General features: G+C 38.4%; 1 protein-coding gene across 1 annotated transcript; it reads right to left on the bottom strand.

Annotated features, from left to right (window-relative positions):
• LOC139074838 (zinc finger protein 892-like) lies at nucleotides 1–10,007 on the bottom strand. The gene is given in 2 exon segments (XM_070567622.1): nucleotides 1–2,919; nucleotides 9,736–10,007. Coding segments are annotated over 2 exon segments (1,374 nt in total). The 5' UTR covers nucleotides 9,881–10,007; the 3' UTR covers nucleotides 1–1,690.
• Nucleotides 10,008–12,831: the final 2,824 nt, after the last annotated feature.

The raw sequence follows: 12,831 nt of genomic DNA, 5'->3' as shown, positions 1-12,831 counted from the left end.
TTTGACAAGATCCAACATACCTTTATGATAAAAACTCTCAACAAAACGGGTACAGAAGGAAAGCATCTCAACATGATAACGGCCATTTATTACAAACCCACAGCCAACATCCATGTTCATCTTTTGAACTTTCAACCTGTAAGCCCTTCTGTATTTAAAGTGTGCCTCTTTCAGATACAGTTGAGTTAAGCTTCTTTATTCAGTCTGACAATCTTTGAATTTTATCTGGGGTGTTTCTTTTTCATTTAATGTAATTACTGACAGGGTTAAATTTAGGTCTACCATTTTGCTCTCTGCTATTTGTCTCAGCTGCTTGTTTCTCTCTTCCTCCTTTTCTGACTTCTTTTGGGTTAAAGATTTTTTTAATATGTAAATTCCTCTACTTGCTGTATCTTTTAATGGATGTTCTATAGAGATGACATGATCTGTAATAATCTCCTTAGAGTTATTACTGGGCTTCATGTTAGATATAGGAACATTCTCGATTTACCCTCCCTCCCACCTATACCCCTTAAAGTTGAGTATTAATTCATGCACACAACTAAATTTTACTATAATTTCTGGAAATTCTAAGATACATACTATCCAGTTGGAGTCAAAATTTTAACTCTTCGAAAGTCCCTTCCCATCACTCTGTCTTCAATCCTGATTTCCGATCTTCAGGCCCTCCTCTAAGCTTGTTTCTTACAGTTAATTTTTGCTATGACTGAGCCATGGGTAGCAGGCACAATTTATGACTCTAGTAGGTAGAAATGGTTGAGAAAGCAATAACCAGGCTTCAAGGAGCACATTTAGCAAGATTCACGGTCAAAGCAGAAGTTAGTGTCAGGCAGGTTGGTTCACACAAAGTCAGAGAAAACAAAAAAGGCCCAAGGAAAGGGATCCAAAATCAGGTCAAAAAGATGATGTTATACAATTAGCAAGAGAAAGGAAAAGCAGCAGCAAGGACACAAGGAACTCTTATCCTTTTGGTTGCCTGTAATCCTCTTATCGTATTGAGTTGATCCTTGTGCAGAATCTGAATCAATGGTTCTTAATCTGGGCTGCATGTTGGAATTACCTGAGAAGTTCTAAAAATTCCTGATGCCCAGGCTACACCCCAATCCAATTGAATCAGAATCGCTGGGGCTGGGACCCGGGTATTTTTTTAAAGCTTCTCAGATGATTTCAATGTGCATCCAGGGTCAATAACCACCGGTTTAAATGTTTGCAAATGTGTGAGTGAACAATTGGAGGGCAGGGACAGAGAAAGGAGGCTCTTCTGGGCTCAGACTTTTTTCTCTTTTTAATTCCCTAGTGAAACTTCCTGGTAATTTTCCTCTTTGGGGTCCTGATCCTCCCCCACTTTGGTTTCAGGTTGAAACTACTATCTAGAGAGTCACCAGCCTCAAGCAACATTCAGTCTGCTCCCCTGATTGGTTTTCTACTGATACAGATGCCTAGCTCTTTACTCTGTTCTCTGACTAGACTTTCTCCTTCTGTGCTTCCCTGGAAATTCTCTTCTCCACTGCTTCAGGTATTCTGGTTTCGTAACCGAGACACCCACATGTACCTCTCGTCCTCTTCCATACCTAATAGCATTTCAAGAAAGAGGGCTATTTTCTGTGTGACACAGCATCACAAGTTTTTGCAATATACCCTGTCATAGTTAGAACAGGTCTATCCAATCAGGAGAAAATACATAATTATTTCATGAATCTACTGCATTCAGTTCATCATGAATTTCTTTATGTTGATGAAAGGCTGAATGCACACTGAAGGTTTTCTCAATTTTCTTACATTTGTAGGGTTTTCCTCCTGTATGAGTTTTCTGATGTTGAATAAGAGATGAACTCTGGCTGAAGGCTTTGTCACAATCATTGCATTTATACGGTTTCTCTCCAGTATGAGTTCTCAGATGCTTTGTAAGGTATGAGCTCTGACTGAAGGCCTTCTCACATTCTTTACATTTGTAAGGTGTCTCTCCAGTATGAATTCTCTGATGTCTTACAAGAGCTGAGCGGTCACTGAAGGCTTTCCCACATTCGTTACATTTGTAAGGTTTCTCCCCAGTATGGGTGCCTTGATGTTGAATAAGGGCTGAACAGTAACTGAAGGCTTTCCCACATTCACTACATCCATATGGCTTTTCCCCTGTATGAGTTCTGTGATGTTGAGCAAGCCCTGACCTGTCACTAAAGGCTCTCCCACACTCTTTACATCCATAGGGTTTCTCTCCAGTATGAACCCTTTGATGTTTAAGAAGGGATGAGGTGTCATTGAAAGCTTTCCCACATTCTTTGCATTTATAGGGTTTCTCTCCAGTGTGTATTCTGTGGTGTTGAATAAGGTAAGTGCTTTGGTTGAAGGCCTTCCCACATTCATTGCATTCATAGGGTTTTTCTCCAGTATGAATAATATGATGCTGAATAAGGGCTGAGCGATGACTGAAAGCTTTCCCACATTTGTTACACCCATAAGGTTTCTCTCCAGTGTGAATTCTCTGATGCTGAATAAGTGATAAGCTCCGACTGAAGGCCTTCCCACATTCATTACATACATAGGGCTTCTCTCCAGTATGAATTCTCTGATGTAGGATAAAGGCTGAGTAGTAACCGAAGGACTTCCCACACTCATTGCACTTTCAAGGCTTTTTTACCGAGTAAACCTTCTGATGTTTAATTGGGCTTGACTTTTCCCCCATATCACTACAACCTTCCATAGGGGTTTTCTTGTGTTTAATTATGACTTGCCTTAAATCTTTCTCCTGATTTCTTTTCTGCCTTTCCAATGTGCCTTCACATTCCCAGGCTTCTATCAATCTGGGATCCCAGGAATCATCCTTTTTAAGTCTTTCTATTACCAGCTGCCTTTCAGATGATACTTCATAAACTTCCTGCTTTGAAAGGGACACTTTAGTTTCAGGTATAGATTCAGAATCTGAAATAAATAAAAAGGACAAATGTTTGTGCTCTCTGTGCTGAGAGAAGGAAAACTGCTGAGGTGGCAAGAGAATACAGAAAATAAAAGTGATGTCTATTAAAAATGCTTATTTCAACGTTTCAGAAAGAGCCTTGTGGCAATGGCAGATGAATAAGTCTCAGGGAATAACAGAGATGGGAGAATCACTAAGATAAGGCACAGCAAAAGGTCAGACAATGAAGATGCTCTACCTAAGAGAATGGAAAACTGAACAGACTAACCAGGGACGAGGATAACCAGAAGGGAGGAGAATAAATGTTAACATAAAATGAGGAAGGAGGGGAAAGATGAAAACATAGGTTGAGATTGGGCAGTTTTGAAAAAGTATTAGAAAAAAATCACTTATAATAATACCAGCTGGAGACAACCAGTTTTGACTTTTTAAATCATTACCCTTAACCCTTTTTTAAAGGCACAGATTTTTAAAATATGTTTAGCATATGCTTTACATATGATTTTGTGTATCCACTAACCACGGCCACCTTTCTTCCTTCTTTCCTTCCTCCCTCTCTCCTTGCCTTCCTTCTCTCTCCTTCCTTTCTTCCTTCCTTTTTTGTTACAGCAAAATTTCTCAAACAGGTTTTGTATATCTGCTCATCACCTACTTGCTCCTGAAGCCACTGCAGCCTGGCTTCTCTCCCCACCACTTGACTGAAACTGCTCTCAGTGACATCACTAGCCATTTGTATGTCACCTAAATCCAGCAGATCTTTTTCATTTCTTGCTTAGCTTGGCCTCTCAACAGCACTTGACAGTCTCGACCATGCCTTCCTCCTAACAACATTCTCCCTTTTGTTCCCCAACTTTATTCAGATATATTTGACATATATTCTCCCCCTCAACTCTGCGATTCTAAGCTCTCCATGTTTTTCTTCTGATCTCTATCTCTTTGGAACTTATTCTGTTTCTTCTTCTTAAATGTTGATGGTTCTCAGTGTTCAGTCTTAGGCTCCTCTCTTTTGCCCCCACTCTACCCTACCCACACTATCTCCTTGAAAGACATCCAGTCCATGGCCTTAAGTGCCTTTTTTATTGAAACATATTTGACATATGACACTGTGTAAATTTAGGGTCTGCAACACGTTGATTTGATACATTTATATATTATAATATGATTGCCATTGTAGCAATAGTTGGCACCTCTATCATGTCACATAATTATCACTTTTTTATGATGCAATAACTAAGACCCAGTCTCTTAGCAAGTTTGATGATTATGATAGACTATTCTCGTCTATATTCACTACACTGTGCATTAGATCTCCAGGACTTATTTGTCTACTAGTTACAACTGCTTTCTATATATCAATGACCTTAAATCAATATCTCCAGCTTAGTTCTCTCTCCCCCAGATCCATATATTCAACTATCTACTTCACGTATTCACTTGGAAATCTCGAATTCATTATATCCATACCTAACTCATCTTCTTCCTCAAGCTGTACATTCCCCAGGTTTTGCCACCTAAGAAAATATCGCCATTATCATTCATGTTAATAAAAAGACATTAATATAAATATAAACTCTACCATCAAAAGGTAAGTTTTCTGAGGGTAGGAATCACACCTCTTTTGTTCACTGATATTTCTCAGGGCCCATCATAGCGCTGGTGAAGAGCAAGCACATGTTAAATCTATATTGTATGAACTGAGTTGAACACAAATAATACAAGCAGTGAGGCAACGTTGGATGATGATAAACCCTTCTTAAGATCCTTTCATCCCATTATAGAAACATAACCCATGTTTGAGTAAAACATATATTTTTTAAAGATTTTATTTTTTTCCTTTTTCTCCCCAAAGCCCCCCCGGTACATAGTTGTATATTCTTAGTTGTGGGTCCTAGTTGTGGCATGTGGGATGCCGCCTCAGCGCGTGGTTTGATGAGCAGTGCCATGTCCGTGCCCAGGATTCGAACTGACGAAACACTGGGCCGCCTGCAGCAGAGCACGCGAACTTAACCACTCGGCCACGGGGCCAGCCCCGAGTAAAACATATTTTTAATGTTGTCATGATTTTCAGAAGTTGAGAATATCATTGTACATAAAATTTAATCTATGCTGTGAACTATAATATTAGACAAACACTTATATAGTGTTTATTATGTGTAAGCTACTATTCTGAAAGGTTAAATACATGTACATATCTAATCCTCACAAAAGCCTAAACACGTTTTCCAGCCGAAAGTCAGAAACTTGAGAATCACATTGAATTCTACTTTACCAATCACAGCAAATAAACCAAGATCTATGGATTATACCTCCCAAATCTCTCTCAAATCCATTCTGTACTTTCCCTCCCCACTATTACCACCCTGGTTCAGCCACCATCATCTCTCATCTAAACTAATGCAGCAGCCTCACAATGGGTCTGCTTGCATCCTCTCTCCATGCACCCCTTCCCAGCCCCATCCAAATTCGATTGTATAAAACCATAGAGTAACAGAACCAGATTCAATGATTACCCAGAAATTAGAACTATAAGGGAATTGAAAATAACTATGAGTAATATGTAAAAGGCTCCAGTGGAAATGGTGGACAGTGTGCATTAACAGTTGGGGAATTTCAGCAGATAGTTGGAAACTATAAGAAGAAGTCAAATGGAAATGCTAGAAATGAGAAAATATGATCAGAGAGAAGAAGAGTGTCTTCAGTGGGTGCATCAGGAGAGTCAACATAGCTAAGAAAAGAATGAGTAAACTCACAAATAAGTCAACAGAAATTACCCAAACTAAAACACAATGAGGAAAAAACAGTGAAAAATAAACCAACAAGCCAGAAGAGAGCATCTAAGAGCTGTGGGACAATTTAAAATGCTTGAACATACATGTAATTGGAATCCTGGAAGGAGAAAAGACAAAGAGAATGGACAGAGACAATATTTGATGAGTTAATAGCTGATAATTTTCCAAAACTAATGAAAGACATTAAACTAAAGACCCAAGGAAGCTCAGATAACCCCAAGTAGGATGAAATACACAGACACACACATCCCTAGATAAATCATATTCAAACTATTAAAAAACAAAGATAAAGGGAAAATCTTAAAGGCAGCCATAGAAAAAAGACACATTACATACAGAAAACAAAGATAAAAATTACAGAAACTTTTGGTCACAAACTATTATAAACGTGAAGACAATAAAGTGACACATTTAAGGTGCTGAAAGAAAAAAAAACTGTCACCATATTCCACATTCAGTGAAAACATCTTTCAAAAATGAAGGTGAAATACAGACTTTTTCAGACAAATAAAAGCTGAGAGAATTCAATACCAGTAGACCTGAACTATAAGAAATGTTAAAGAAAGTTCTTCAGGCAGAAGTACCTGATACTAGTGAGAAACTTAGATCTACATCAGGGTTCAGCAAATTACGGCCCACAGGCCAAATCTGCCCACTCCCTTTGTTTACTACTGTTTACGGCTGCCTCCATGCCACAATGGCAGAGTTAAGCAGTTGCAACAGAGAGTGTATGGCCCACAAAACAGAAAATATTCACTATCTGGTCCTTTATAGAGAAAGTTTGCCCACGCCTGCTCTATATAAAAAAAATGAAGAGTGCTAGAAATGGAATATAAAATTCATTTTTTCTTATTTTAAAATGCTCCAAGAGATAATTGACTGTGTTAATCAAAAATAGTAGCATATATTGTAGATTTATAGCATATATAAAGGCAAAATGCATGACAACAATCATACAAAAGATGGGACGGAAGAACTAGCAGCTTATAGAAGTAAGGTTCCTATACTATATATGAAGTGTTATAACATTCTGTAAAGGGATACTATGATTAATGAAAGAAGCATATTGGGAACTCTAGGACGACCCTTAAAGAAAATCTTTAAAAATAAGGTTTAATCACGTGGATAAAGAGAACAGATTAGTGGTTACCAGAGGGGAAGGGGGTGGGCATAAGGGGTGAAGGGGCACATATATATGGTGACTGACAAATAGTAACGTACCACTGAAATCTCACAATGTTATAAACTATTATGACATCAATAAAATAAAAAAGTTTTAATGATAAGCTAATAGTGCAGATAAAACGCAATAATAAGAAATAATCAAAAAAACAGGCAGAAAAAGAAAAAAATGAACACTAAAAAGAACAAATAGAAAACAACTACAGGGCTGGCTCCGTGGCCGAGTGGTTAAGTTTGCGCGCTCCGCTGCGGCAGCCCAGGGTTTGGATCCTGGGCGCGGACATGGCACCGCTCGTCAGGCCACGTTGAGGCGGCGTCCCACATCTCACAACTAGAAGGACCTGCAACCAAGATATACAACTATGTACCAGGGGGGTTTGGGAAGATAAAGCAGGGGAAAAAAAAACAGAAGATTGGCAACAGTTGTTAGCCCAGGTGCCAATCTTTAAAAAAAAAAAAGAAAAAAGAAAACAATTACGTGTATGAAAGACTTAAATCCAACCATACCAATAATTACTTTAAATGTAAATGGTCTAAACACACCAACTGAAAATCACAGATTGTCAGAATGGATTTAACAACCAGACCCAATTACATGCTGTCCACAAGAAACTCACTTAAGTTAAGCAAAAAGAATGGGAAAATATACTATGCAAACACTAATGAGAAGGAGGCTAGAGTGGCTATATTAATATCAGACAAAATTAACTTCCAAACAAGGAATATTACCAAGGTTACAGAAGGACATTATATGAAAAAGAGGTCAATTCACCAAGAAGACATAACAATTCTTAATGTGTATGCACCTAACAAAAGTGTTTCGGTATACATTAAGCAAAAACTAACAGAACTAAAAGGAGAAATAGACAAATCCACAATTATAATTGGAGAATTCAACACTCCTCTGTCAGTAATCAATAGAAGCCAATGGGAAATCAGTAAGGACAGAGAAGACCTGAACAACACTGTCAATCAACCTGACAATAATTGACATTGATTTTCAAGTGCACGTGGAACAATTATCAAGATTAGATTATAGATAATACAACAAACTTCAAAAACTTTTAAGAACTGAAATCATACAAAGTATCTCTGACCACAGCAGAATCAAACTATAAAATCAAAACTAGAAATTTATTGAAAATCACCTAAAATTTGGAGACTTGTAAATAACCCATGGGTCAAAGAGGAAATCACAAGTGAAAACAGAAATTATTTTGAACTGAATGGAAATGAAAATACCACAAATCAAAATTGTGGAACATGGGGCCAGCCTGGTGGTGTGGCGGCTAAGTTCGTGAGCTCCACTTTAGTGGCCCAGGGTTTACAGGTTCGAATCCCAGGTGTGGACCAAGGCACCACTTATCAAGCCACGCTGTGACAGCATCCCACATACAAAATAGAGGAAGATGGGCACATATGTTAGCTCAGAGCCAGTCTTCCTCAGCAAAAGAGGAAGATTGGCAACAGATGCTAGCTCAGGGCCAATCTTCCTCACAAAAAAATTAAAAAATAAAAAAAAAAACATTGTGGAACATAGCTAAAGCAGTTAGAAGGAAATTTATAGCATTAAATGTTCCTATTAGAAGAGAATAAAGATGTTATATGAAGATCTTATATTAATGATCAAGATAGAATAAGAAACATACTACATTAGACAGTCATGTGTCACTTAATGATGGATCATTCTGAGAAATGCATCGTTAGGCAATCTCGTCATTGTTCAAACATCACAGAGTATACTTACACAAACCTAGATGGTATAGACTACTACACACCCAGGTTATATGGTACTAATCTTATGGGACCACCATCATGTTTGTGGTCTGTCATTGACCGAAACGTCATTACGCAGCGTGTGACTGTATTACATTATATTAAGATCTTATACAATGATCAAGCTTCCACCTTAAAAAACTAATAAAAGAGAGCAAATTAAACACAAAGTTAGCAAAGGGGAGAAAATAATAGATAAGAGTAGCAATGAATAAAATTGAAAACAGACAATAGAGAAAATCGATGAAACCAAAAGCTGGTTCTCTGAAAAGATCAATAATATTGTTAAACCTCTAGGAAGACCAACAAAGGAAAAAAAAGAGAGAAGATACAAATTACCAATATCAGGAATGAAAGATGAGAAACCATTCCCAGAGCTCACTCAAAAAGAAATAGATAATCTGAACAGTCCTGTATCTAGCAAAGGACTTAGATTCAAGGTTAAAAACCTTCCAAGAAAGCAAACTTGAGATCCAGATGGCTTTACTGGATCGAGCTTTTGGTGTCATATATAATAAAATTTTGCCTTACAAAAGGTTACAAAGACTGTCCGTAATGTTATCTTCTAGAAGTTGTATAGTTTTAGATTTTATACTTAGGTCTGTGACCCACTTTGAGTTACTTACTATATATGGTGGGAGGTATAGATTGAGATTCTTTTTTTTTTTAATACAGGTGTCCACCTGTTCCAGCACCATTAGTTGAAAAGATTCTCTTTTTAACACTGAATTGCTTTTGCACCTTTGTCAGAAATTAATTGACCATATAAGTGTGGGTCTACTTCTGGACTATCTGATCTGTTCCATTGGTTTACACCTATCTTTTCACCCATACCACACTGTTTGAATTACTGTAGCTTCTAAGTCTTAAAAGCAATATAACGAAGCTGTCCTTTTTCAGTTCCACATATGGTGAACTTTTGCTTGCCAAAAGAGAAAAGAAGCCCAATTCTGAGCTCCAAGTTATCAGGGGCTCTCCAGATCCTAAGCAAAACTATGACATTTTAGATGTCATTAGTTGTTAAGGAAGCTGACATCTCAGTAAGCACTCTGCATTACAAAATGACTTCCTTACCCCAAAATACCAGGCTTCCACAATTCTCCACCTCCAGATCCAGGCCCATGTTCCTCTGGGCAGAATTCAGCTGGTCCACCTCCACATGGGCAAAATCCATTTCCTCATCCTTCACTGTCACCAGTTCCTGGAAGTACAAGCACATTCTTCGTAATCCTTGAGGGAAGAGAACAATCTAGAAGACGAAGTGTCTTTTAATCTGAAGGTTAAATCTTTATTTTAACCATTTTAATGGAATATTCTAAAATTTCCAAGTATTAATCTGTGTTAGGGAAAATAATAATAATAGCTAACATTTATAATTTATTTTCTATGTGCTAAGTCCTTTGAATGAACTATCTCTTGTAATAATAACTATATGAGGTAAGTACTATTATTAACATTATTTACAGCTGTAAGGATCAGATCTGAGATTTGGACCCAGGCAGTCTCACTCGAAAGCTATACTTTTAACTATATTCTTCTATATTATATAGAATAGATATATATATATATATATTCTTTTATATTATATAACTATATTCTTCTGCCTCTTACATATTTTGTTAAATAAATGTAATATAACCACTGAATGATAACCAAACGTTAATTACTGATTATATTGTAGATGGGATAAGGCTCAGATAAGTAATTTATACTGATTCCTGGGCTAGTCCAAGATTTTACAGAAATTCAGCTTGATGTCCTGAATGTATGTAGACATTCATGCTGTTCTCATGCTCTTCTAATAGAGGCGCCTTCTTTCTCTGTACTTAGGGCCATGACTTTTACATTTATTTAGTTATCCTTTAGCAATTAAAGTTGTTCTGAATGAGTGAATTTACTGATTTTACATTGAAAAGGATCAAATGTTCTAAGATAAGATTCATACTTTATGTTATATTGACAGTCACATGAGCGTCCTTTGTTGACCATAATTAATTGGAGAATACTTTGTGGGAAAGGATGTCCGTAAAAGAATAGAGTCGTTAGAGGCATAGGATTTAGCATCAGACATACCTGGGTTCTGATCAGGGCTCAACCATTTATGATTCTGAGCATGTTACTGTAGCCTCAGTTTCTTCATCTGTGAAACAGGTTATAAATAATCACAGGATTATTTAATTTAAAATAAAGCAATGTTTGAAAAGGGGCTCTAAACGCTGGAGTTCTCCAGAGTGCAGTCCTTAGACATCTTCTTGTCTCCATCCATCTTACACACCTATCAACAATCTCTTATTTCTCCCGTCTTTAGGGGAAAAAAACCTCTTTGGTCTTACTACTCCTTACAGCTATCACTTCTATCCTTTCCTGGAGAGTAAAACTCTCCAAAATAGTTATCTGTAGTCCCCGCCTCCAATTTCTCTCCTCTTACTTTTTTCTGAACCCATTCCAACAAGGCTTCACGCCTACCGCTCCATGGAATGGCCCTTGGCGGTCACCAATGATCTTCCTATTTTAAAATCCAATGGCCAATTCTCAGGCCCCATCTTACTTGACTTAGCAGCAGCATTTAACGCAGGCGATCTCTCCCCTCTCCTTGAAACACTTTCTTCAATTGGTTACCAGGATGCCACACTTTTGGCTTCCTCCTACCTCACTGGCCACTTCATCTCAGTCTTCTTTGCTGGTTTCTCTTCATCTCCCTGAACTCTAAGTGTTGCAGAGCTATAGGACTCAGTAATAAGATCTCATCTCTTTTCTAGCTACACTTATTCCCTTACTGATCACAGTTTCATGGTTGTAAATACCATCCACACAGATTATTCCCAAATTTAAAGCTCCGGCCTGAGCTGTTCCCAGAGCTTCAAGTCTTCAAGGAAAAATTACTTTGGCTCAGTTCTCTAGAGGGGATTTCCATGGACCTCAGAAGCAAGATGAAGAAAGAAATGAGGACACACTGTGAACAACAAGCTAAGATTTCAGAGGAGTGAAATTAAACCCAAACTCGCCTGGAACTCCACAGGAAGGAGCTCAACAGTAGATTCCATTTCTTCTGTGCTCTGTTTTTGGGGCAGAGAAGCATCAGCAGGAGTCACGGCTGGAAGGAGCAGGAAAAAAGCCATGAAAGAGGTAAACTCTATCTTCCCACTCCCAAATTCACTAGGACAAAAGCTATCGCAAGCCAGCTGAATTATATATATAAGGCCTACTCTACTTAACTCAAAAAGCTCAGATGAAGCTAGGGTAAGACAATTAAGTGAAAGTGCTTTCACCAAAAAGTTAAACCCACAGAGCCACAAATACATCAACCTTTTGGAACAGTCCAATGGGGGTGGAAGAGTGTGACCTGCCCTTTATCACAAAAGCAAGCACTATGGAACATTCTCCCTTCCACAGCTTCAGAGGGAATGTGGATGAGCACAGAAGTGCTGAAAGAGGAAGATGGGGCCGGAGAATGCACTACAAGGAGACCACTTAGTGATTTCCAAACATGGTAGTTTACTGAGAACTTCTCTACTTCAGGGCTTTCTCCTGACATGTGTCTGTTCCCTTTTCATTCTCATCAAGGGTATTTCCTCCACTTTCAACTCCACGTTTATTTCTGTAATTCCTACCTTCTTCCTCAACTTCAATGGTCAGATAATCCATTATCAGCTTCTCTTCTTTATCCTGTTATTGCTATGACTCCCTCCTTATTCACTGTTTCGAATGAGAGAAACGCGGACTTTTCAGCAATACATAATCTGCTTCTTCGTGTAAATCACTCAACTCTACTCTGAAGCTCTGGGAGGAGATTTTGAGGTTAGGCTTCTCCTCTTCTGGAACTGATTCCTGCTCCTTGAGGCATCATCCTCTCTCTCTATTCCGAGGAGGCTTATTCCTATGGATTTAAGTCCTAGGGCCTCAGAAGTAACCCTAATTTACTTGGAATCTTTATTATTTAGGCTAAATTAATCTCCACAGCTGGAAGACCATCCTCTGGATCACCAAGATCAGTCACTACATGCCACACCAGGGCAAAAGCAGGAAAGAATCAGGGCAGTGAAGTATGAGCCTCAGGCACACACCCGGTTCCAGACAGTGCAGAAACTCCCATGAGAAACACCCTAAACACACAAGTGGCCATAGGCGGCCTGTGATCATGGTGGCAGTAACTAGAAGCGGGGGTCCCTC

Source organism: Equus przewalskii, chromosome 12 (genome assembly GCF_037783145.1).
Source record: "Equus przewalskii isolate Varuska chromosome 12, EquPr2, whole genome shotgun sequence".
Taxonomy (NCBI): domain Eukaryota; kingdom Metazoa; phylum Chordata; class Mammalia; order Perissodactyla; family Equidae; genus Equus; species Equus przewalskii.
The sequence above is the reverse complement of the archived record's forward strand: the minus strand, read 5'-3'. Positions and strand labels throughout refer to the sequence as shown.